Here is a 26245-nt window from a genome sequence, read left to right on the forward strand (position 1 = left end):
CAGCAGGGAGGGCTTGATTTATTCAATGCATAAAGCTGCTACATACAAGGGGAACCCTAGCTAGGGAAGGAGGGAAAAGAACTGAGAAATACAACAGAAAAAGACATGCAAAGATGGAATGAAATGGAGGATTGACTGGAAAATCTCCATTTGCAAAAAGGCACTGAGGCTACCCCAATTTCCAGGTCCGCTGAAATCCTGAGTGACTCAATTTTCCTTCCTCACAGACTGAAAGCAGAACTTTTATTCACAAGTACATGCCTCCTAAACGCTGTCACTCTGGCCAAACATATTTCAGGTCTTTGACTGGCCCTCTATTCCTACTGCAGACTAAATAAGGACAATAATTCTTGTAATTAAAAAGCAAAGAAGGAGGGGGAGGAATCAAGATGGTGGAGGAGTAGCAGGGTAAGATGACATCAGGTCGCAGGAGTTCAGTTAGTTATCAAACCAGTCTAAACACCTACAGATCGAACAGGAGATTGAAGAGAAGAAGAACAGAAATTCTAAAAACAGAAAATTGAATTCTTTCTGAAAGGTAGGATGTGCAGGGAAGTAAATCTGAAGCAACGGGAAGATAGACTGTGGAGGGAGGAGCCAGCTCTGATCAAGTAGCAGAGCAACGGAGCACAAAATCAGAACTTTTAAAAGTCTGCTCCACTGAGGGACATTGCTCCAGAGGCTAAGCGAGGCCAGAGTCCCTGCGGGGATAGTGTGGTCTCAGGTCCCAAGGGGTCACATAAAGATCAGGGGTGTATGAGTGTAGCAGAGCTCACAGGTATCAAAGCAGGGAAGCCAGCTACAGAGATGGAGCCAAGGAATGAGCTCTCAGCTCCAGGTTACCTTAAACAATGATTCGAGCCACAGTCAGGCCACTGCTCTTTGAGCAGGGACCCCACAAGTGGCAGATCTGGGGAGACTGACCTTCATCCGCCAGAAGAGCAGAGTGGCAGATCTGCTGGGTTTGGAGACTCCAAACGGCGCTGTGTGCCAGAGACAGAAATGCTCAGCCACAGGCCAGGTGAGCTCAGAGCAGCCAGAAACCAGGGAGACGGAAGTGACTGAGCATTTTTCTCCAAGGGCGCACTAAGGAGTGGAGCCCCGAGCTCTCGGATCCTCCAGGCCAGAGATTGGGAGGCCACCATTTTCATTCCTGTTCTCCAGAGCTCTACGGTAAGCATTCAGGGAACAAAAACTCCTGAGAGCGAACCGGAGCAGATTACTTAGCCTAGACCCTGGCAGTGGCACAGCACAATTCTACCTCCAGTGAAGACACTTGAGAATCACTACAACAGGCCCCTCCCCTAGAAGATCAGCAAGAACATTCAGACTAGACCAAACTCACTGATCAAGGAGAACAGAGGATTTCCAGCAGAGGGGAAAGCAAAGCATGGAATGCATGGCTTTCTCCCCATGATTCCTCAGTCTTGCAAAGTTAATTAAATTTTCTTAATTTTTTTTCTTATCCTAATTTTTTAAACTTTTACTCTTTCCTCTTTTAACATGTTTTTAACTAGTTCATCTTAATAATACCGTTCTAAAAAAAAATCTTATTTTAGTCATTATTATAGTCATATTTTATCCTTCATTGTATCTAACTTTATTTTTTGTACACATATGGGGTTTTTTCTTTTAAAAATTTTTGGAATACAACTTCTTTTATTAAATCAAAATATACCCTAAATCTAGCAGAGAGCTTTGCTCTAGTCTCCAGCCTGAGCAAATTCTCTCCACTTTCTTCTCCTTTCTTTTCCCAACTGACTTATCTTATCAACTCCTTTTTTATTTTTTTTAAGATTTTATTTATTTATTTGACAGAAAGAGATCACAAGTAGGCAAAGAGACAGGCAGAGAGAGAGGAAGAAGCAGGCTCCCTGCTGAGCAGAGAGCCCGATGTGGGGCTCAATCCCAGGACTCTGGGATCATGACCTAAGCCTAAGGCAGAGGCTTTAACCAACTGAGCCACCCAGGTACCCCTCAACTCCTTTTTTAGAATTTTTTTTTTTAATTATCATCTTTACACTCATATTCCATCCCTTCATTGTGTTTACCCTTATTTTTGTGTATATACATAAGTATTTCTTTCTTTAAAATTTTGGGAGGTAGTTTCTTCTTCTTTTTTTTTTTTTTTAAGATTTTATTTATTTATTTGACAGACAGAGATCACAAGTAGGCAGAGAGAGGTGGGAAGCAGACTGCCTGCTGAGCAGAGGGACTGATGCAGGGCTGGATCCCAGGACCCTGAGATCATGACCTGAGCCAAAGGCAGAGGCCTAACCCACTGAGCCACCCAGGTGCCCCATGGGAGGTAGTTTCTTCTAAGAGACCAAAATACAACCAAAATCAAGTGGGTGGCTCTGTTTTATTCACCAGTCTAATATATATAATATATATATATATATATATATACATATATATATATATATATATTTTTTAACTTCTTTTTATCCCCTATCTTCTCCCCATTTTGGGGTATCTTCTGATTTGGTTAACACATATTTTTCTGGGGTCTTTGCCATGCTTTTAGTATTTTATTCTCTCGTTCATATATTCTTATCTGGATAAAATGACAAGGCAGAAAAACTCACCACAAAAAAAAGAACAAGAGGCAGTACCAAAGGCTAGGGACCTAATCAAAACAGACATTGGTAATATGTCAGATCTAGAGTTCAGAATGATGATTCTCAAGGTGCTAGCTGGGCTTGAAAAAAGCATAGGAGATGCTAGAGAAACTCTGTCTGGAGAAATAAAAGCCCTTTCTGGAGAAATAAAAGAACTAAAATCTAACAAAGCTGAAGTCAAAAAAGCTATAATGAGGTGCAATAAAAAATGGAGGTTCTTACTGCCAGGATAAATGAGGCAGAAGAGAGAATAAATGATATAGAAGACCAAATGATGGAAAATTAAAAAAGCTAAGCAAAAGACAGCTAAACAACTACTGGATCACAAGGGAAGAATTCAAGAGATAAGTGATACCACAAGATGAAACAATATTAGAATAATTGGGATTCCAGAAGAAGAAGAAAGGTGGGGGGCAGAAGGTATATTGGAGAGAATTACTGTAGAGAATCTCCCTAAAATGGCAAAGGGAACAAGCATCAAAATCCAGGAGACACAGAGAATCCCCCTCAAAATCAGTAAGATTTGGTCTATACTCTATTATCTAATAGTAAAACTTACAGGGCTTAGTGACAAAGAGAAAATCCTGAAAGCAGCCCAGGACAAGAAGTCTGTAACATATAATGGTAAAAATACTACACTGGCAGCAGTCTTATCCACAGAGACCTGGCAGGCCAGAAAGAACTGGCATGATATAGTCAGAGCACTAAATGAGAAAAATATGCAGCCAAGAATACTATATCCAGCGAGGCTATCATTGAAAATAGAAGGAGAGAGTTACCGGAGGCGGCGAGGCAGCAACAGGGGTAAGCGGGTCCTTGTGGCCTAGAAAAATCCTGCAAAAATGTCTCTGTACCCATCTCTTGAAGACGTGAAGGTAGACAAAGTTATTCAGGCTCAAAATGCCTTTTCTGCAAACCCTGGCAACCCAGCAATTTTGTCTGAAGCTTCTGCTCCCATCTCTCAAGATGGAAATCTATACCCTAAATTGTATCCGGAGCTCTCCCAGTACATGGACTTGAGTTTAAATGAAGAAGAAATCCATGCAAATATGGCTGTGGTCCCTGGAGCACCAGTTCAGGGACACTTCAATATGAACTATATGGTGGCTCCTGTAACTGGTAATGATGTTGGAATTCGTAGAGCAGAAATTTAAGCGAAGGATTCGTGAAGTCACTTTTTGAAAGGATCAAGATGGAAAAATTGGGCTCAGGCTTAAATCAATAGATAATGATATATTTGCTCAGCTGGTCCAGGAAAATTCTCTAGCCTCATTGGTTGGTCTGAGATTTGGGGACCAAGTACTCAAGATCAATGGGGAAAACTGTGCAGGCTGGAGCTCTGATAAAGCACAAAAGGTGCTCAAACAGGCTTTTGGAGAGAAGATTACTATGACTGTTTGTGACAGCCCTTTGAACGGACAGTTACCATGCACAAGGACAGTACTGGACATGTTGGCTTTATCTTTAAAAATGGAAAGATAACATCCATACGGAAAGATAGTCCTGCAGCCAGAAATGGTCTTCTCACAGAACATAACATCTGTGAAGTAAATGGGCAGTATGTCATTGGGCTGAAGGATTCTCAAACTGCAGACATACTGTCAATATCTGAGACTGCAGTTACTATTACAATCATGCCTGCTTTTATCTTTGAACATATTATTAAATGGATGGCACCAAGCATTATGAAAAGCCTCATGGACCATATCATTCCTGAGGTTTAGAAGTCATGGCACAATGGAAACTTCACTGAACTCCAGTTTACTTCTTGGGGAACTTAACTTTATATTACGCTTTCCAGAAGCCAGAAAGCATATGCTGCATGAAGACCTTTCTATCTTACATATGGCTGGGAGTCTTACATTTTTGATTGGATATATTGTTCACACTTCAAGATTGTTATAGCCTTAAACTGGTTTTACAGATGTGAAACTTTGGACAAATTTACTGATTTTCACAGGGTAGTTTCTCTACTGGATAAACCTGATGCTTTTACAAGCCATTATGATTACGACTGATACAGGCTTAGCTCTGTGTTAGAACCAATCACCTTTATCTTACATATCTAATAGTGCTGTTCATATTACTTTAGTTCTATGGTATAATTGTATTTTTAATGTGTAACCATAGTACATGTAGAATGATTGCTTTTGATGGTTTTTTTAAGGGCTCTGTGTGTGTGCATGCGCACATGTGTGCATGTAAAACACCAATTAAGTATACTGGTTTCATTCCGTGTAAGCATTATACGTGTATGTAGGTTGCTAGAGATTGTGTTGATCATCATTTAATTATAACTAACTTTATTTAATATGCTTCAACTGTCACCTTAACTGTGTCAAGCATCTAGAATAAAAGCTAAAATATAACTATTACTGCCTTTCTAAAACTCAAAATGCAGTTCTGTGTTAAACTGAAATAAATATACACTATCCCAGAAAAATGTAATGGTACATACTGAACTATAGCATAGCTGCTTAGTTGCATTTGAGATTTTCTAGTCAATTGTGTAATGGAAATTTCCTTCTTCTAAAAGAAATTTCTGGTATTGCTTTCTGAGAAATGCTTCACTACATATTAAATGTAAAAATTCTTATACCAAATAGGATAAACTTTTGACTCCCTTTATTCATTTACAGATTAAGTGGAATAATACCTAATTTTGTCTTTAACATTCTGTAACCTCACTACTTTGGGATGGTCTTAGGATGTTTCCCAGATAATTTGTTCCATTTCCTAACCCCTCCCTACAAAATGGAAGTGACACTTTATCCTGATTTTTTTCTTTATGGTTTATGCCTATTTCATCTTAATTAAATGTGTATAAATAAAGTAGAAAAAAAAGAAAATAGAAGGAAAGATAAAAAGCTTCTAGGACATCATTAGACAAACCCGTGGTTGTGATTAATATTAATGCAGTCGGGACGATGTTGCCCTAATATACTTGATCAATAAAACTTTCCTGAAATAAACCCTTTCCTTTAAAAAAAAAAAAAAAAAAAAAAAAAGCTTCTAGGACAAACAAAAACTAAAAGAATTTGCAAACACCAAACCAGCCCTATAGGAAATACTGAAAGAGAGAGCAAAGAGAGCAAAGAGAGAGCCTAAAAGTAGTAGACCAGAAAGGAGCAGACACAATATACAGTAACAATCGCCTTATAGGCAATACAATGGCACTAAATTCATATCTCTCAATTGTTACCCTGAATGTAAATGGGCTAAATGCCCCAATCAAAAGACACAGGTAACAGAATGGATAAAAAAACAAAACCCATCAATATGCTGTCTACAAGAAACTCATTTTAGACCCAAAGACACCTCCAGATTTAAAGTAAGGGGGTGGAAAACAATTTACCATGCTAATGGACATCAAAAGAAAGCTGGGGTGGCAATCCTTATTTCAGATAAATTATATTTTAAGCCAAAGATGATAATAAGAGATGAGGAAGGACACTATATCATACTCAAAGGGTCTGTCCAACAAGATTAAATATTCATAGGTATTTAATTATCTATGCCCCTAACATGGGAGCAGCCAACTATATAAACCAATTAATAACAAAATCAAAGTAACACATCAACAATAATATAATAATAGTAGCAGACTTTAATACCCCCCCTCACTGAAATGGACAGATCACCAAGCAAATGATCAACAAGGAAATAAAGGCCTTAAATGACACACTGGACCAGATAGACATCACGGATATATTCAGAACTTTTCACTCCAAAGCAACAGAATATACATCCTTCTCTAGTGTACATGGAACATTCTCCAGAATAGATCACATCCTGGGTCACAAATCAGGTCTCAACTGGTACCAAAAGATTGGGATCATTCCCTGCATATTTTCCGACTACAAAGCTCTGAAGCTAGAACACAATCACATGAGGAAATTTGGAAAGAACCCAAATACATGGAGGCTAAAGAGCATCCTTCTAAGGAATGAATGGGTCAACCAGTAAATTAAAGAAGAACTGAAAAAAATTCATGGAAACAAATGATAATGAAAACACAACTGTTCAAAATCTGTGAGACACTGCAAAGGCAGTCCTGAGAGAAAAACATATAGCAATACAATCCTTTCTCAAGAGACAAGAAATGTCTCAAGTCCACAACCTAGCCCTACACCTAAAGGAGCTGGATAAAGAACAGCAAAAAAAGACTAAACCCAGCATAAGAAGAGAAATCATAAAGACCAGAGCAGAAATCAATGATATAGAAACCAAAAAAACCAGTAGAACAAATCAACGAAACTAGGAGCTGGTTCTTGGAAAGAATTAATAAGATTGATAAACTCCTGGCCAGACTATCAAAAGGAAAAGAGAAAGGACCCAAATTAACAAAATCAGGAATGAAAGAGGAGACATCACAACCAACACCAAAAAAATACAAACAATTATAAGAACATAATATAAGCAACTATACACCAGCAAATTTGACAATCTGGAAGAAATGGTGCATTTCTAGAGATGGATAAACTACCAAAACTGAACCACAAAGAAATAGAAAACTTAAAGAGACCAATAACTAATAAGGAAATTTAAGCAGTCATCAAAAATCTCCCAACAAACAAGAGCTCAGGGCCAGATGGTTTCCCAGGGGAATTCTACCAAGAATTTAAAAAAAAATAATTCCTATTCTCCTGAAACTGTTCCAAAAAATAGAAATGGGAGGAAAACTTCCAAACTCATTTCATGAGGCCAGCATTACCTTGATCCCAAAACCAGACAAAGACCCTACTGAAAAGGAGAATTACAGACCAATATCCTTGCTGAACACAGGTGCAAAAATTTTCACCAAAAAACTAGCCAATAGGATCCAACAGTACATTAAAAGGATTATTCACCATGACTAAGTCAGATTTACTCCTGGGCTGAAAGGCTGGTTCAACATCTGCAAATCAATTAATGTGATACAATACTTTAATAAAAGAAAGAACAAGAACTATATGATACTCTCAATAGATGCTGAAAAAGCATTTGACAAGATACAGCATCCTTTCTTGATCAAAACTCTTCAAAGTGTAGGGATAGAGGGCACATACCTCAATATCATCAAAGCCATCTGTGAAAAAACCCACCGCAAATATCATTCTCAATGGAGAAAAACTGAAAGCTTTTCCACTAAGTTCAGGAACACGGCAAGGATGTCCACTATCACCACTGCTATTCAACATAGTACTAGACGTCCTAGCCTCAGCAATCAGACAACAAAAATAAATTAAAGGCATCCAAATCGGCAAAGAAGAAGTCAAACTCTCACTCTTTGCAGATGATATGATACTATATGTGGAAAACCCAAAAGACTCCACTCCAAAACTGTTAGAACTCATACAGGAATTCAGTAAAGTGTTAGGATATAAAATCAAGGCATGGAAATGAGTTGCATTTCTATACACCAACAGCAACACAGAAGAAAAGAAATTAAGGAGTCAATCCCATTTACAAGTACACCAAAAACTGTAAGATACCTAGGAATAAACCTAACCAAGGAGGCAAAGAATCTGTACTCAGAAAACTATAAAGTACTCATGAAAGAAATTGAGGAAGACACAAAGAAATGGAAAAACGTTCCATGCTCATGGATTGGAAGAAAGAAATATTATGAAAATGGCTATGCTACCTAAAGCAATCTACACATTTAATGCAATCCCTATCAAAATACCATCCTTTTTTTATTTTCAAAGAAATGGAACAAATACTCCTAAAATTTACATGGAACCAGAAAAGACCTCAAATAGTGAGAGGAATGTTGAAAATGAAAGCCAAAGTAAGTGGCATCACAATTCCAGACTTCAAGCTCTATTACATATCTATAATCATCATGACACTATGGTACTAGCACAAAAACAGATACATAGATCAATGAACAGGAGAGTGAGTCCAGAAATCAACCCTCAACTCTATGGTCAACTAATCTTAGACCAAGCAAGAAAGAATGTCCAATGGAAAAAGACAGTCTCTTCAACAAATGGTGATGGGAAAATTGGATAGCCACATGCAAAAGAACTAAATGAACCATTACCTTACACCATACATAAAAATGGACTCAAAATGGATGAAGGACCTCAATGTGAGACAAGGATCCATCAAAATCTTTGAGCAGACCACAGGTAGCAACCTCTTCAACCTCAGCCACAGCAACTTCTTCCTCAAAACACCACCAAAGGCAAGGGAAGCAAGGGCAAAAATGAACTATTAGGGCTTCATCAAGATCAAAATATTTTGCACAGCAAAGGAAACAGTCAACAAAACCAAAAGACAACTGACAGAATGGGAGATATCAGATAAAGGGCTAGTATCCAAAATCTATAAAGAACTTATCAAACTGAACACCTAAAGAACAAATGATCCAGTCAAGAAATAGGCAGAAGACATGAACAGACATTTCAGCAAAGAAGACATCTAAATGGCCAACAGACATATGAAAAAGTGTTCCACATCACACAGCATCAGGGAAATACAAATCAAAACCACAATGAGATACCACCTCACACCAGTCAGAAAGGCTAAAATTAATAAGTCAGGAAATGACAGATGCTGGCGAGGATGCGGAGAAAGGGGAACCCTCCTACACTATTGGTAGGAATGCAAGCTGGTGCAACTACTCTGGAAAACAGCATGGAGGTTCCTCAAAAAGTTGAAAATAGAGCTACCCTATGACCCAGGAATCACACTACTGGGTATCTACCCTAGGATACAAATGTAGTGATCCAAAGGAGTATGTGCACCTGAATGTTTATAGCAGCAAAGTCCACAAAGGTCAAACTATGGAACGAACCTACAAGTCCATCAACAGATGAATGGATAAAGAAGATGTGGTACACACACACACACACACACACACACACACACACACAAAATGGAATACTATGCAGCCATCAAAAGAAACGAAATCTTGTTATTTGTGACATGGATAGAACTAGAGGGTATTGTGCTGAGCGAAATAAGTCAATCAGAGAAAGATAATTATCATATGATCTCTCTTATATGAGGAATCTGAGAGGCAGGGCAGGAGTTGTGGGGGTAGGGAATGAAAAAAATGAAACAAGATGTGATCAGGAGGAAGACAAACCATAAGAGACTCTTAATCTCAGGAAACAAAACTAAGGGTTGCTGGGGATGGAGGGGTAGGGAAAGGATGGCTGGGTTATGGACATTAGGGAGGATATGTGCTATGGTGAGTGCTATGAAATGTGTAAGACTGATGATTCACAGACCTGTACCCCTGGGACAAATAATACATTATATGCCAATTAAGAAAAAAAAAAGAAAATGGTAAGAAATTTCTACTTTATATCCTAAGAGAAATTATGGTGGAAAATCAAATTGAGAAAAGGAAGAAACATATTAAAAGCTAAAAGGACCCCAACTTAAGATTCAGTGGTGGGGGAAAAAAAAAGAATGGAACTATACAAGAGTAAACCTGATGATGACTATGAAGATCCCAAAGATGCTGAAGCCATCAAAGAGACCCAGTGTATATGAAAGACTTCAATCTGAAGACAGCCTGAGACTATAAGATACCTCACCATATGAGAATAAATGTCACTAAGAAGAAAGAGAAACGGGGACAGCTAGATCCCCTGGTCCTCAAAGGGAATGCACATGAACAGGTGAATCCTCTCTCTCCAAGACCTCACAGTGGCTGTCATCAAGGAAACACAGTGCCTGGTACAAGAACTGAAGAGCACTCAGTCGATTCTTCTCCTATCCAAGCATATCTCTATTCCCCAAATCCCCCAGATATACCCAGGAAAAAGTCTAGAAAAGAGATTTCAGTATGATGATGAAATTCTCCTAGTTTTAAGGAATAGCAGATGAAGTGTCAGGATGAAAAGGCAGTGTCTTGCAGGCTCAAATGGAGGATTCCTCAGACTCTCTTCTGGAAAGGACAGTGCTCTGATGACATGAGATTCATTGCCTAGATCCTCAAAGGCATCAACACTCAGCCTAGATACTACAAAGTTAATGGAATTTGAAAAAGCAAATCCAACTGATATGAAACTGGAGACTGTGAAAAGGGATGCGATTCAACACTTGTACATGCAATAGTATTTGACCAACAGGATCAAGGAACTGTTGCTTTTGATGCAGAACTCTATCTACCAAGACATCAGAAACTAAAACTAGATATTCAGATGAAATGGTCTGACCTGTACCATATCACATTATTTCAAAAAATGTTTCTCCTCAAGAATTTTGAGAAACAAAAATGTACTTCAAGAGCACATTAATTCATTAGACAGAGAGGAACCAGATATGCAATGGAAAATAAATGAAATTCTTAACAAGATGGAAGAGAAAAAGAATGAAATTTCCAAGCTCCAGGACCAAGAAAAGGTACTCTATACCGGTGTCCAAGCTCCCATTGGAGAAAACAATAAATTTTCTAATTTCCTCATTAAGGTCTTAAAGAGTACTAAGTGGATGAAGAAAAAGAAGGTTGAAGGAGATGCTGATGATGTTGATGACAGTGATGAATCAAGTGAATAAGAATCCACCTGGGAAAGTGATGAGGATGAATATGAATCTCATGATGACGTTTTTGATGATTCTATTTTCCCAACAAATTGTGATATGGGTCTTTTTGACCTGGCCCTTCAACTCTAAGAGAAAGGCTGGACATTAAGGAGGTCTTAGCTGAAGAAAAGAAAATTATCAATAACATCAAAAAGGAATATGACATAATCCAAAAAAGTAAAAATTGTGGCAAGTAACCTGAATGTAGTGAAGAAGGCCCTAGAGGTTTACCAATGAGAGATGCAGAAGTACCTGAATGAACTGCCAGTTGTGATTCCACTCAAGCTCTACTGGATTGAGCTTGCGGTATTTGGAGAAATACCTAATGATCCTTCTGGAACCTTGGTCTTTTCTAACCATTCCTTGGGATGGTCATAAGAACAAATTGTACAACTCCATGAGGAAAATTCCAAGCAACGAAAACTTAACAAAGAATGTTGGAAGAGGTGTAAACAGCTTATCTAAGAAGAGAGAGAGACAATGAAAAGGATAAGCAAAATGGAAGAAACAGTTCATCAAATAATGACCAACAAGTTTGGCTGTGGGATACACCCAGAAACCCCTCAGACAGTTTCTGTGAATATAACACTTGAAAAGCTAAAGATCAAGAAACTCTGAAAGGAATTATTGAATGCAAGGGAAGACATGGTAGGAAAAACTTGCTCATGTACAATGGGCATTGATGACAAAGACAAAGGAATATACCAAAAGCATCATCAGATGAATGATCAATATATCAAAAAGAGAAACATAATTCTTGGTTGAATAAACTCCAAAACCAGAAGAGTAATGGCTTCCAGGCCCAAGGAAAGCAGATATTGTGGCAAGGGAGAAGGTCACAGAACGGCTCCAAGTCTAGACAGAAAAGAGGAAGAGGTTGTTCTTTTGCATCAGATAGGTGGTCTTACCCTCTCACCCATACAGCCTCTACAAGAGAATAAGAAGAAGCCATGCATGGGCCTTTAAGTTTGCCTTTTTTCTCAAATCCATCCAAGATTTCTGACACATAGCTTATCAGAAGTTTTGTTTCATTGCCAGATGCAACAATCCTATTATTTTAAGTGAACTTACCAAAAAGTCTAAGACCAGATCTAGTCATAAAATTTTAATAATTTTTCTCCAGTTTGGTTATCTTAGAAAAGACTATAGGGGTACCTGGGTTGCTCAGTCATTAAGTGTCTGCCTTCGGCTCAGGTCATAATCCCAGGGTCCTGGGAGCGAGGCCCATACCAGGCTCCCAGCTCAGCAGGAAGCCTGCTTCTCCCTCTCCCAATCTCACTGCTGTGTTCCCTCTCTGGCTGTTTCTCTCTGTGTCAAATAAATAAAATATTAAAAAAAAGAAGAACTGACTATTGTACCCAACATCTACTTCCAACTGAACTGAACCATTTTAGATCATTTTGGAACCCACTGGATTGAATATGGAGTCTTGGAAGGCTGTATTTCAAAACTGCAAGAAAGCATCTGTAACATATCATGTTTTAAGAAATTTGTCTCTTGGTTAGCTCAAGGCTTAGCCATTGGCAAGACAAACTATCACTTAACAATCTGTGAGAAAACCTGGCTTTTTTAACCTTGAAAAATAAACTCTGATGTTAAGTATTTTTTGAGAGGACAAAAAAGAAAAGCACAATTCCAAGGGAGAAGAAGTGAATGAAAACTTGGACAAAGTAGCCAACAAAAGAAAAAGGGTCAAATCAGGCATGCAGGCCAAGCAGCCCTAATTCCTTAGAGTTGGTAATTTGTGACTGAAGATAGATTCAGGGCCATCAGAAAAACAAAACAATGCAGCAGAACTCATGTTTGTGAGAAATACGACACAGAGGAATATATTTCCTTTTTTTTTTAAATTTAAGGATTTTATTTGTTTATTTGACAGAGGCAGAGAGCACAACCAAGGGGAGCGGCAGGCAGAGGGAGAGGAGGAAGCAGGCTCCCCATCAGGCCCCTGGGATCATGACTTGAGCCAAAGGCAGATGCTTAACTGACTGAGCCACCCAGGTGCCTAGAGGAATATATTTCCCTGGTATCCATTGGGTTAACAGAATAACCTCATCTCATTGGAGCCTAAAACTGAAAGAATAATCAGACTCTCTAGAATTGTGGCACCAAGTTAGAGAACTTTGACCCAAGCTGGGAAGAGCTAAATTAGAGAATACAGGTTGAGGAGAAAAGCTGAAGTAAAAATAGTATGCTCTCTGGGTGCCTGGGTGGCTCAGTGGGTTAAGGCCTCTGCTTTTGGCTCAGGTCATGATCCCAGGGTCCTGGGATCAAGCCCCACATCGGGGCTCTCTGCTCAGCAGGGAGCCTGCTTCCCCCTCTCTCTCTGCCTGCCTCTCTGCCTACTTGTCATCTCTCTCTGTCAAAAAAATAAATAAAATCTTTTTTTTTTTTAAAAAAAGTATGCTCTCCGAGCAGTTATGTTATTTAGATACTATATTCTTTACACATATTATCTAACTTCATTCTTAAAACAATACAATGAAGTACTAGTATTACTTTGACTTTACAGAGGGGGAAACAAATTATGTAACTATTCTTCTATTGAACATTTATTCCATTTTTTCTATGTTGAATTAAACATTCATTTCATATTCTTAAAAAGAAAGGAAAATTACAAACTATTTGCCAACAATATCTTAGAACAAGAAACGCAAATCAGAATTCTGACATTGTTAACTTCACAGAGCAGTTATTTGAGGGCTCAGAATGCAAGACATGCAGACAGAGCAGTTTGCTTTGGACTTGCAGAAAGCAGGAGACTACCTAGTTTCCTGAATCACCTCTGGTTTCAGCAAACTCATCAGCTCTGAATGGATCAGAGCAGTATGTTTTAACAAAATGGAGGAAGCTTTTATCTAGAGGAGGCTTTTCTCTAAAGACATTTGCAGCTCTACTAATATTCTAAGTAGTCCCATAAATGACTTATGTCATTTTCTTCCATGTTCTATTCAAGTCATTCACTGTTTATTTTTTTACTTATTTATTAAAGAATCTTTATTTATTTGACAGCAAGTGAGCACAAGTACGGGGCGTGGCAGAGGGCAAAGGAGAAGCAGGGACTCCCTGCTGGGAATCTGCCGAGGGGCTGGATCCCAGGATCCCAGGACTCTGGGATCATGACCTGAGTCCAAGGCAGGCCCTTAACTGACTGAGCCACCCAGGTGCCCCTCATTTGCTTTTTTAAATACAGGTCTAAAAGTAATGATAGGTTAGGGACACCTGGGTGGCTCAGTGGGTTAAACGGCTGCCTTTAGCTGAGGTCATGATCCCAGAGTCCTCAGATGGGAGTCCCGCACGGGGCTCCTTGCTCAGCCAGGAGTCTGCTTCTCCCTCTTCCTCTGACTGCCACTCTGCCTGCCTGTGTGCACGCTCGCTCTCTCTCGCTCATTCTCTCTGATAAATAAATAAATAAAATACTTTTAAAAATAAATAAAAGTAGTGATAGGTTAAATCACTCTGAGAGATCATCTCTAACAATCACTTTTGATTGTGCATAACAATTTAAACTAATTTGAGAGTGTCGTTTTCATTTCAGGCTAAGTGGTCGTGGGAATTCATGGCTATACCCACCTAAGAATGATCTCACTGATATTTGGATTCCTATTAGTGATAGAACATAGCACTTAAGATTCAGAGCTCTATGGATACATATTAATGAGCTACTCCACTGAGCTGTCCCAGAATATAAATTGATTACCAAGAAAGAAAGGTGAAGAAGGCAATATAGCATCAATGCAGAAAGTGACTTAGCAATGTCAAGTCCTCCTAACCTGACAAGGCTGCTGTTCTGTCCCCGAAATTATATAGGATTTGTTTCCTTTCGAAGATTCTTTCATATTCCTATTTAAGAGGTCTGAATAGATTGTACCTATTACTATAAATATTTGGTGTAGTTGCTTCTCTATTGAAGAATCTTTGTCCCTTTCTCACTGTACACCCTAAACTATGTTTGCCTTTCAAGCACATAAAAAAATGTGCTAGTCATAAAAAAGTAACAATAAACAAATAAATACACATTAAATTCAATGTGTATTTGTGTGTACATATGTGTGTGTTTCTGTGTGTATATGTGAGTGTGTGTATGTCCAAGTATGTATTTGTCCTCTGGGTCACAATATAAAATATATTTCTTACTAAGAGTCATGGTCAAGAAGTATTTGAAGGGCACAATCAAGAATACTTCTCTGTACTCTCACCTCTCATTTATTCCTCCCCAAGAAGTTATTTACCTGACTGGCAAATTTGGGAGAAGAAATTGAGCCAAGTCCTTTCTCATTCTCTTATCCCACAAGTTCTCTCTTTTGTCTTTTCCTACTCTCTGTAGTAGGCTAAATAAAAGCCACCCAAAAGATCAGGTCCTAAAATCAGGAATCTGTAAATTATATCTCTCTTTTTTTAAAAAAGATTTTATTTATTTGACAGAGATCACAAGTAGGCAGAGAGGCAGGCAGAGAGAGGAGGAAGCAGGCTCCCCGCTGAGGAGAGCACCCGATGTGGGGCTCGATCCCAGGACCCTGGGATCATGACCTGAGCCGAAGGCAGAGGCTTTAACCCACTGAGCCACCCAGGTACCCCTATAAATGATATCTTATATGGCAAAGTCTTTGCAGCTATGATTAAGTTAAGGATTTTGAGTTGTGGAGATTATCCAGGATTATAGCCTTGTACCTTAAATCTAATTATATGTATCCTTTAAAAGGAGGAAGGGGAGAATCTACACACAAGAAAGCCAATATGAAGACAGAGAGTGATTTCACGATACTGACCTTCCTTGAAGATTGAAGTGATGCGTCACAAGTCAAGGAATGCTGGCAGTCATCAGAAGCTAGAAGAAGCAAGGAATGATTATCCATTCATCAGTTTGTGGAAATTTCAAAAGATTACTTTTATAGCTTCTTTCCAAGTCCTTAGTGGGAAGGGAGAAGATTATCAGACTTACAACCATGAGTGAGGTATGAGAATTGGAAGGGCCTCTGCACACCAATTTGTACTTCAACATGCCTCATAATAATAATGGCCAACACACTAAGCAATAATGACATGCAGAGTACATAATTCTCTATCCTCACAAAAATTTGGTGAGGTAGTTATCATTACTCTTGTTTTACACATGAGAAAACTCAGAGTCAGAAATAACTTATCCAAAGTCATACAACACTAGTGAAAGAACTAGGTTGTACATCTATTTTGACTTGCCCCCACAAACAGCCCTGTCCATTTCAAGTGTCTCCCTACATTGCCTATCCTTGGTTTCCTAAGACTGGGCTTCTGTATGTTAACCTGTTCCTCAGGCAAGCTATGTGCTGTAGTTTGTACATACCAAAAATATACATAATAAAAATTCTTTACATAAGAAATTTTGGTTGACAAAATAAATTACATTAACAAATTGCAGGGCTAGAATTCTTAAAGAACCAAATGCAGAATCTTTTTACAGATGAGTACAACAAAGCCAGCAAATTTGCATATGTGTCTAATATGCAGTCAGCTCATCAAAGCAGAATTTCATTGCAGTGTAAACCGATTGCTAATACTTTGTAAGTTCTAAGTGGAAAGCAACTCCAAACTTATTTGATCATCCAAACATTGTTAAACTTCCATTAATGTCTCCATAACTTTCCTCTTCTCAAGCATTTATGCAGGGATATATGAAACTGATGCCCTGTAATGGCAACACCAAACCCTAGTTTTTGAGGAGAGGAAGAGAAATTTTAAACAGCATTTTTCAGTTGTGGGGGATTTGGGAATCCCATGATCATGATATTAACTGACTTTGAAGTGATAATTCCATTCTACAAAACCCTAAATATTTAAACAAAGTTCTGACAAGTCACAAATTAAAATAAAATTCTTTCAAGAGAATGCTACCGAGCACCGCTGAAACACATTTTGGTTTGTCATTTTGGTTTTCTGGGACATATTTTCGTCTGCCATACTGGCCTGCCACATATTTATTTCGCTTCACGGTGTAACTGTTACGGTATTTTTAAGGATATCCATTACCCCTGTCAGTTATAAACAAAATAAAAGGCGAATGCAAGTGTTGAAAAGTGAGGGGGGGGGATGGGGATTCGGAACGCGTTCTGAGTAAGGCTACACAGAATTTGTTTTCGCCCTTCTGCACCAGTACCTTTCCCCCACAGGAATTCCCGAACACCTTCGTGCCGGTAACAAAGGGCAAAACATAGAGAATCCCCAGCTGGGAGCCCAAATAAGGAGGCGATCCGCCCACCCACCAACCAATCCGAAGTTGTTTTCTGCACCTGCCCACTGCTTGAACGCCCTTTCCCCTCTGGCCCGCGGCGGCCCCGTTTTACGACAGTTTTCCGACCTTTTTGCGGCCTCTACCGCCGTATTTGCTGGGGCTCCTGTGTCTGGGTGGTTTGTATCTGTTCGGGGTGGCCGCGTTGCTGTCTGTTGGAGGAGTGGGAATTGGTGGCCGCGGCCTTGGGGCTGGGATGAACCGCACTCTCGGTGGAGGCCGGGGAGCCAAGCCAGAGCCATGGTGAGTCGCCCTTCTGGTCTCCTTAGCAATCCCAGGCCCAGGACTCAATCTCAAGTCGCGACCTCGGAGGAAGGGAGCCGAGGTTGTGTCCCCACTGCGACTGTGGGCTGCAGATGTAGGGCCCCAGAGAGCCGCACCCCTCCAGGACACAATCCTTGAGGGCCTTTATGGTCTTAACATGGCTCCAGTCCCTGGTTCGTCGTCCACGCGGTTTAGTGATTAGTGGAAACGCATTGGATTATACTTGTCCTTCCCCTGACACAGCTCACAGTACCTTCTCTGCTTCGCTCTTTCTCCTTGGCCCTTGCCGACACATCTTTTCTCTATTCCTGAATACATTTGGGCCTCCGTACAGTGAGGGTGAGACGACACAGTGCCAAAGGCGCTGTGAAAAGCTAGTCTTCTAGGTAAGCCCACGTGTAACGTTGAAACATGTCAAAATTCTGCAGTGTCTAAATAGTTCTCTAGCGGAAACTTTATTTCCGTTGTTCTTGATCGAACATTAATGTAGCTTCATCTGCCCTGAGGTGCAAGAGGTTTTCAAAGGGATGGTAATCGTCATCTTCGCTGTTGTAAATTAAACAAATCCTCTCGCTGTTATCTTTCACAGTGAAAATCCCATACTTTACAAGGAGTTGGAGATAAAAGTTGCAGTCCTTTTAAAGGATGATGGGCAGACTATTTTCTCCCTATAGGTTGTTTCTCCCTTTGAAATAAAACTTAAAAGAGTTTGGGATGGGACAACGGGTATGATAGGGAGGGGTGAGAATTCCAGAAGTCAATTACTTACTCTGCTTCCCCTTACCAGGCAAGTACAGTGGTAGCAGTTGGACTGACCATTGCTGCTGCAGGATTTGCAGGTTTGTTTATGATTTGGGAGTGGAAATGAAGTAGGGGAGGTTGGAGATTTTTTAATTATTTTGCTTTTGTTTTTAGGCCGTTACGTTTTGCAAGCCATGAAACATATGGAGCCTCAAGTAAAACAAGTTTTTCAGAGTTTACCAAAATCTGTAAGACTTACTAAACATTTTTGCTAATTCTTTGCTACCTGTGTTTGAAGCCTAGAGTCACACTTGAAGAGGGTAAATTTCCAAACATCCATGAAGTTTTAAGAGATTGCTTTGGGTCCCTTCTCTTGCTTCCCACAAAGAAGGTTTAGACGTTCTGAGCTTTGCAATGTTATCCTCAAAAATCAAATGTTTTATATGACAGACTTGGGGCTGAGGTATTAACAATTCCAGTATCATGAAAGTTACTATTACTTTATTTAGATACTATTAACCTCATCATTTGTCCAAATACTTGCCTTATCTGCTCTGCATGACAAACATGGAGTGATCTAGGGATCTGAAGTGATCCATCTTAACTGTGTGGCCCTGGCACTACCTAATTCTTGGGTAGCTGGAGTTAAGTAGGCTATAAAGTACCTACTGCTGGAGTTAAGTAGGCTATAGAGTATGAGTGGATGTAATGTTTGGCTCTAACAGCATGTTCAGTACTTTTTATTTTTGTGACTGAATGTGACAGAATAGGGTGATGGTAGATTTTACCAATATGATTTCTGATGTAACAAGGTCAGCAGAGCTGGTAGCCTGATTTTCTCAATACATATCTTAAAAGTCTTGTTTTAGTAGTTAACCTTTACCCTCAAAATATCCTTGAACCACTCACCTGAAAAGATCTCCAAATCCAAAGCACTTGTTTTTCTAACATATAGTCATATTCTTGGGTTTTTTTTTTTAAAAAACACAGAAGGATTGAGCACAAGCAGGTGGAATAGCAGGCAGAAGGAGAAGCAGGCTCCCCACTGAGCAGGAGCCCAATGTGGGACTTGATCCCAGGATCCTGGGATCACAACCTGAGCCAAAGGCCATCCTTAACCAACTGAGCCACTCAGGCGCCCCTCAGATCAAATGTTTTAAATGATATTTTAAAGACTTTATTTAAGAGAGAGAGCACAAAAGAAGGGAGGGTCAGAGGGAGAAGCGGACTCCTCGCTAAGTAGAGAGCCTGATGCTGACCTCCATCCTGGTACTCTGGGCTCATGACCTCAGCTGAAGGCAGATGCTTAACCAACTAAGCCTCCAGGTGCCCCTCTTAAATATTTTTTTTTTTTTTAAGATTGTTTATTTATTTATTTGACAGAGGGAGAGAGAGAGAGAGAGAGGAAGGGAAGCAGGCTCCCTGCTGAGCAGAGAGCCCGATGCGGGCCTCGATCCCAGGATCCTGAGATCATGACCTGAGCCGAAGGCAGAGGCTTAACCCACTGAGCCAGCCAGGCGCCCCCAGGTGCCCCTCTTAGCTGTGTTATCTAATAACACAGCTAACTTTATTCCCAGAAGAACTGGCTTTGAAGCACACAGTTCTTTTGTCTTAAATTTTTAAGATCGTTTCTGGGGGAAGAAAAATGGATGTTCATTAAAATACTTGTTGCTATTTATAAAACAAATGCTGCTGCAAGAGTTGTAGTTAAGGTTCTCTGAAATGTCTAAATTTTTCTGCTAAGAACATTTTCAACACTTAGCAATTTTATTCTAATCTATTTTTATGAATGCATTTCCTCTTTCAGGCCTTCAGTGGTGGCTATTATAGAGGTGGGTTTGAACCCAAAATGACAAAACGGGAAGCAGCATTAATACTAGGCATAAGGTAATTTCTAATATTTGTAACATTTTTCTACAACTCTAGAACTATGAGAAAATATAAAAAGACCTTTTATTAAGTCATAAAAGTGTTACACACATTTTAAGATCTAAACACTCCCTACAAAAATCCAATGAGCAGGCACACTGGCACATAAGCACTTTTTAATTCACTGAAAGATAGGCTTTTAAACCAATAATAGCAGTGCACAATGTTGTTATAACTTTTTTTTATAGTGAAAATCTCCATTTCCAGATACTTAAACAAGCTTTCCTTTTAAAAAATCCCAACTAAATTTTTAGTATTTTATTTGAGAGAGAGAACGCACGAGAGCGCTCGCGCCATGAGGGTGGGGAGGAGCAGAGGGAGAAGTAGCAGACTCCGTGCTAAGCTCAGAGATCAGGGCGGTGCTCTACCCCAGAACACCAAGATCATGAACTGAACCAAAGTCGTTAAGCCAGAAACTTAACCGACTGAGCCTCCCAGGTGCCCCTTAACTAATTTTTTAAGAATGCCCTATTTGGGGCACCTGGGTGGCTTAGTCAAGATTAACTGTCTGCCTTGGCTCAGGTCATGATCAAGCCCCAGGTCCTAGGATTAAGCCCCAGTTAGGGCTCCCTGCCCCCTTCAGGAGTCTGCTTCTCCCTCTTCTTTGCTCCTTCCCTTTATCCCTCTTATGCGCTTTTGCTCTCAAATAAAATCTATTAAAAAAAAAAAAAAAAGAAAAGCCTCATTTTCCTAAGGAACTATTTAGTGCCCTCATTCAGAAGATTCATCATCCTTATAGGTTAGGAAGAGGCTCCTAAACCACTTTTCATAGTGTTGTGTCGACGTTGACTCGTTTCACAGTCACTTTAATTAGCCTTTGTGTATAATTTTTTGATAGGATTCAGAAGTAAACTCTATCCTTTTCTTTTTAAATTAGTCCTACTGCCAATAAAGGAAAAATAAGAGATGCTCATCGACGAATTATGCTTTTAAATCACCCAGACAAGGGTAAGTAGTCATTAAATTCTTGTACATGTTTTTAAGTCACTGTTAACTAGTGGAAGAACTTAATTCTTGGCTATTCCAAAGGAAATGCCTAAATCTCTGTGAGCGCTGTTGCCTAGGCTGGATCCATCCATTTTCCAGTGTCTTAAAAAGAATAAATCCTGAGTAAGAAATTCATGAATAATAAGCTTACCTAGTAACCACTGTAATTTTAAAGTAGTGATAAGCATTACTATTTTCAGATCTGCAACAGTGATAAAATATGACTACTAGTTTAAATACTATCAATACTGCATTTTTTGGTTGGGGGAGTCTATATTAAAGGAAATGCTAAGTTTCAGTTAAGGAAACTAAAAACTTAGTTTTCTGTCCATTTAGACCTTTGAACTAGAGGTTACCTGTTTAGAAACCTGTAAGATTTGTTTCTGATACATTTCTAAGCAGACTTGGCTGTGTTGAAAGCAAAATATTACTAGGAATACAAAACTACAGACCTAAAATCCATGTTCCATTGCTCAAAAAAGGATAGGCCCTTCATTAAGAATGTTTGGTATCAGACTGCATTAGCCTTTACAAAATTTAGCTTCTGTTGGAGGGCTTCTGATTTACATTTAGTGTGGAGCCTATAAAGGTCTATTTTCTTATTGGGATGTTGACGCTTGCTGCTCTGAGAACTACATCTTGAGAATCAGTGCTCCAGCAGAGTAGTAGGAAAGCACCCATAGGTATCATGAAGGCACAACAGGAACAGAGAAAATCTGTGAAGGACAGAAATAGAGTGGGGTCTTTCCAACAAAGCTCAGAAACCTCTGAGAACCATGTTTTCAAAGTAACGTGGTACAATAAACTCATGTTCATTTATGACTTCTAATCCTCATAAATAGTAACTTCTATTTCAAGGTCACATATGTGGGGTCTTTTTAAAATTGTTTCTATCAGTTAAGTTTTTAAAAGTGCCGTTTATGTGGAAATCTTCATGTGAATTCATTTCCCATTTGCCAAATATATTACAGTTTGGTCCGTGGTTGCTGTGTCATGGTTATTTTAAAAAGTCAAAATACCATGTCTGCTAATTCCACCTTGAAAGGTGGGATAAGCAGTAGGGATCCTTGAAACAATAGGTTTTCACCAAGCAGAAATTGAGAAGCCATATTAAAACTATTCCTTTTTCTCTTTCTTCCTATAGGAGGATCTCCTTATATAGCAGCCAAAATCAATGAAGCTAAAGATTTACTAGAAGGTCAAGCTAAAAAATGAAGTAAATGTGTGATGAATTTTAAGTTCTTGTTAGTTTATGTATATGAGTGTTAGCTTTTTATAATAAAATGCCTCAAAGCTACAAATTTTAAAAATGATTTAGTACAAACTAAACCAAAGGACTGGTAGAAGTTTTTTCTCTGAATGTGAGAATTTTAAATCACATATAAAATATCTGGATTTAACATTCAGTTATTATAAAAACCATTTGAATAGAAATAGACCTTCTCTGGCTTTGAAGGAGCCCCCAATCTAATGATACACTGAAAAATTGGTAATTAAAATACAGTGATCCTATGAAGGAATGTACAGAGGTTGTTATAGGAGGGATTCATCTTATTGGGAGAAACGGCTGCTCAAAGTTCAGAAAATCAACCCCACTGCTCTGGAACCTTAAATTTAAGAGTTTAGCCACAGCTTTGACGTTAAGAAATATAACTATATCCCTAATATAATTGACAGAACTTAGATTTAATACAGTAAAAACTGTTAACAGTGTAAGATTAGACAGCAGAGGCCTTGTTTCTAATCAAGAAGTATTTACATTGAACTAGCCACTTAAACTGAAAGTTTATAAATTATTGAGGGTTTTTTAATGTAAGTTGTTGCATTTGTTATCAAGCTTAAACATAATTAGCAAAACTAAAAACTGATATGCTCTCATTTATGGTAAACATTCAGCATGGACTATTGAATTTATTAAGTCATAAATGTTACTTAAATAACATTTATGGTAAGTGGCTGAGACTATTGGTCTAACATAAAATATAGAAGGATCTGAACCAGAGGACATGTGAAGACATCTGAAGTAGAAGTCTGTGGCCTGTAGCAGGAATATTATCATTAGCTCTAAGATGGTAAATCATACTACCTATCATCTGAACTTTAGCATCTTAAGAGTTCTTAGTAATGGAAAATCCAGGACTCTCAAGGTCAGTTTAGATTAGTTTGGTGTTGGAATGTGTTTACTGGCACTTCAGATTTGGGCACTTCAGATCTGTTCTTTAGTTTTCCACCATTTCCTTAAAATCTGACTAAGTCTACTTGTTATGATTTAGAGCAGGAGAAAGCACCAGCTTAACACAGCCATGGCTTTTATGTAGAATAGATCTTTCTAGTTATTTCTAGGGATAAGGGATATGAAGGTACACTATTATTCAAAATAGTAATGTCTTATGAAGTTAACTGAGAACACTGAAATGAGCAAATACTGAACCATGTGTTCATAGGGGAAATAAAGGTTACTCTGAATCTCTGGGTCATGTTTCTATCAGCCAGTCAATATTTAACCTTGTCTGTCTTTACTTAGAAAGACACCTCATGTTGATTCATTAACATTAAACTTAGAGCCAGCACTAACTCCTGTCATTACATCACAGCCTTCTTGTGTTTAGGAAGATTAGGCAACATTTCACTAAGCTTGAAGGCCATCTTAAATAGGAAAATCACTAATAAGCACAAAAATGTGAAAAAAACAGCGTTAACTGGACCACAGAAGGGATGTTTATCTACAGTATGGTAAAATAAGGCAAGCATAACTATGGGCATTGGGGGATTTAAAATTTTCACCACTCTGCATGTCCACAAATGAGCAGGAAAGTACCTTGAGTACTGATTTTGGGATTACAAATTTTAGCAAACAGATGAATTTGCAAGTAAGATTATCTGCTAATGATGAGGCTCTATTTTGTCTTACTAACTTTTGTTTCAGTCTTTTGGACTAAACAAATTTAAGAAGAGATATTAAAAGTTAAAAGCAAATTTCTTAAGGACAATAGAACTATGGGCTAATATACCCAGAGGCAATGAAGCATTAACCCTAAAAGGGAAAACATCATGTAGTGGGTATATTTTCAGGTGTTTAGTGCAAATAGCACACCTGTTTTAAAGCAACTATTAAAACAATGAAAAATACTTCAAAATAACACTAATAACACAAAATAACACAATAGAGCACATTTTTCTGTCATAGTAAAGTTTTATTTCTTCGAGGCTTACCTTTAAGTAGAAGAATCCACAGTTCATTGTAGATTAAGCCAGACCTACCATTTTTCTTGGGAAAAAAGTCACCTGTGTGAAGGGTCTAGAACATAGTGGGTAACTGGTTCAAGTATGACCTGTGTGAAAGAGCCTTCATCTTTTAATGTTTTTTTTTTTTAAACAAAATACTTGATTTGTAATGTTATTGACTACTTACAGTATACTAGCATTGTGCTATAAGCAAACATTTAATTATGTTTTACAAGTAAGGAAACAATATTGTGAAGTTAAGTAATGCTGATCTTTCTCAAACCTAAAGTCCACGTGTTGTTAACCGGCACTGTGATACCTGTCACAAACTTGGTAACCAGGAATGTATCCCTTGGTGGTAATGAAATTGGAGTCTGAGAGCTGTCATTACACCTTTGGCTTGTGGCCTTTTTATCAGTATATTTTTTCTTCTTCAAGGGGGAGGTAGGTATGCACACAGCACTAACAGATAAGAGGTGCAGTTTCAAGTCAAACTTAGTAGTAGCCAGGCTTTGAGTATACTACCTACATGCTTAGGCCTCTGCCCTCCCATCGGTTAATGGCCACCTTAAAAAGTGAGGGTTCCTCCACATTTTATGGGCAGGGAACCAAAAAATAACAAATTATTTCAGAGGTTACTCTGAAATAATGAAACTATAAGCAAGCCCAGGGGTCTTCTCCAATTTACTGTGTTCATTTGTAACACGGTTCTCCCTATATTAGTCTCGAATATGTAGGTTTTAAGAAATTCCTACCCACAGCCTTAATGTTAGATCTCACAAAGCAGAGATTTAGTTCCCCTTCTTTGTCCATTCCATTTTACCTTCCCTGCTTCCGCGTTGACATTACTATAGGAGTGGTCCTGGAAGTTAAATCTTTTCCCACTCTTAGAATTTTAGGAAAATTACCTTGCCTTCAAGATTTACAAATGATAGGAATACCTACTGAAGCATTTAAAAAAAAAAAAAGTATAGTTATATAAATCAGTATCCCAGAACACCCAAACCATTTAAGAAACAATTGAGAACTTGTATGAAAACAGGTGGAGAGGTGCCTAGTGGCTCAGTTGTTAAACCTCTGCCTTTAGCTCAGGTCATGATCCCAGGGGTCCTGGGATTAGGCCCCATATTGGGCTCCCTGCTCAGCAAGAAGCCTGCTTCTCCTTTCCCACTCGCCCTGCTTGTGTTCCCTCTCTCACTGTCAAATACATAAATAAAAAATCTTAAAAAAGGGCAGGTGGAATACTCATATATTCTAATTTTAGAAGCTTGATTAAAGGTTTTCTCCACAAACCTTAATTTATAACGAAAGCAAAAAGGGTAGCAAGAAAAAGGCAGCTAGAAAACCACTAATGGAAAGGTATTAGATTAACATCTTACTAACACAAGAGCAAAACCCTAAGCATGTTGAACTATGCCAAACTAAAAAGCTGTACTCAGTATATTGAAAATGTACGCCCTACCTTAAAACCCTGCATCAGAAATAATTCTTTAAAAAATTCAGTCAGGCATAATGGATTATTTAGAATTAGAAAGTTAGGTTTTAAGTTTCCACGGTTCTGGCTAGAATACAGAATTCTGTTCAAATGGGAGAAGAGTAGGATAGAAAAAAATTAAATTTGAGGTAAAGTACAAAAACACTATTTAAAATGTTAGAGTGGGTTTTGGTTATATATGGAATCCTGAAC

General features: G+C 38.7%; 1 protein-coding gene and 2 pseudogenes across 2 annotated transcripts; all 3 read left to right on the forward strand.

The window, feature by feature from the left end:
- The first annotated feature begins 3444 nt into the window (after positions 1-3444).
- LOC131824829 (syntenin-1-like) lies at positions 3445-4409 on the forward strand (annotated as a pseudogene).
- Positions 4410-4812: 403 nt separating this feature from the next.
- On the forward strand, positions 4813-12006 carry LOC131825581 (cilia- and flagella-associated protein 44-like; annotated as a pseudogene).
- Positions 12007-17471: 5465 nt separating this feature from the next.
- DNAJC19 (DnaJ heat shock protein family (Hsp40) member C19) lies at positions 17472-23799 on the forward strand. Of its 2 annotated transcripts, XM_059163387.1 has the most exons (6): positions 17479-17655; positions 18464-18515; positions 18592-18665; positions 20225-20304; positions 21224-21294; positions 22478-23799. In XM_059163387.1, the coding sequence occupies exons 1-6, from the start codon at positions 17653-17655 to the stop codon at positions 22546-22548; spliced, it is 351 nt and encodes a 116-aa protein (XP_059019370.1). In that variant the 5' UTR covers positions 17479-17652; the 3' UTR covers positions 22549-23799. The 2 variants fall into 2 exon arrangements, with proteins under 2 accessions (XP_059019371.1, XP_059019370.1); XM_059163388.1 differs by lacking the exon at positions 18464-18515 and having other exon boundaries at positions 17472-17655.
- The last annotated feature ends 2446 nt before the right edge of the window (positions 23800-26245 follow it).

Source organism: Mustela lutreola, chromosome 2 (genome assembly GCF_030435805.1).
Source record: "Mustela lutreola isolate mMusLut2 chromosome 2, mMusLut2.pri, whole genome shotgun sequence".
NCBI lineage: Eukaryota > Metazoa > Chordata > Mammalia > Carnivora > Mustelidae > Mustela > Mustela lutreola.

Excerpts from the sequence above, each read along its gene's own strand:
- DNAJC19 (XM_059163387.1), top strand. Across the intron at positions 18,516-18,591 it reads TGCTGCTGCAGGATTTGCAG|GCCGTTACGTTTTGCAAGCC; the intron begins GTTTGTTTATGA and ends TTTTGTTTTTAG. Across the intron at positions 21,295-22,477 it reads TTTAAATCACCCAGACAAGG|GAGGATCTCCTTATATAGCA; the intron begins GTAAGTAGTCAT and ends TTCTTCCTATAG.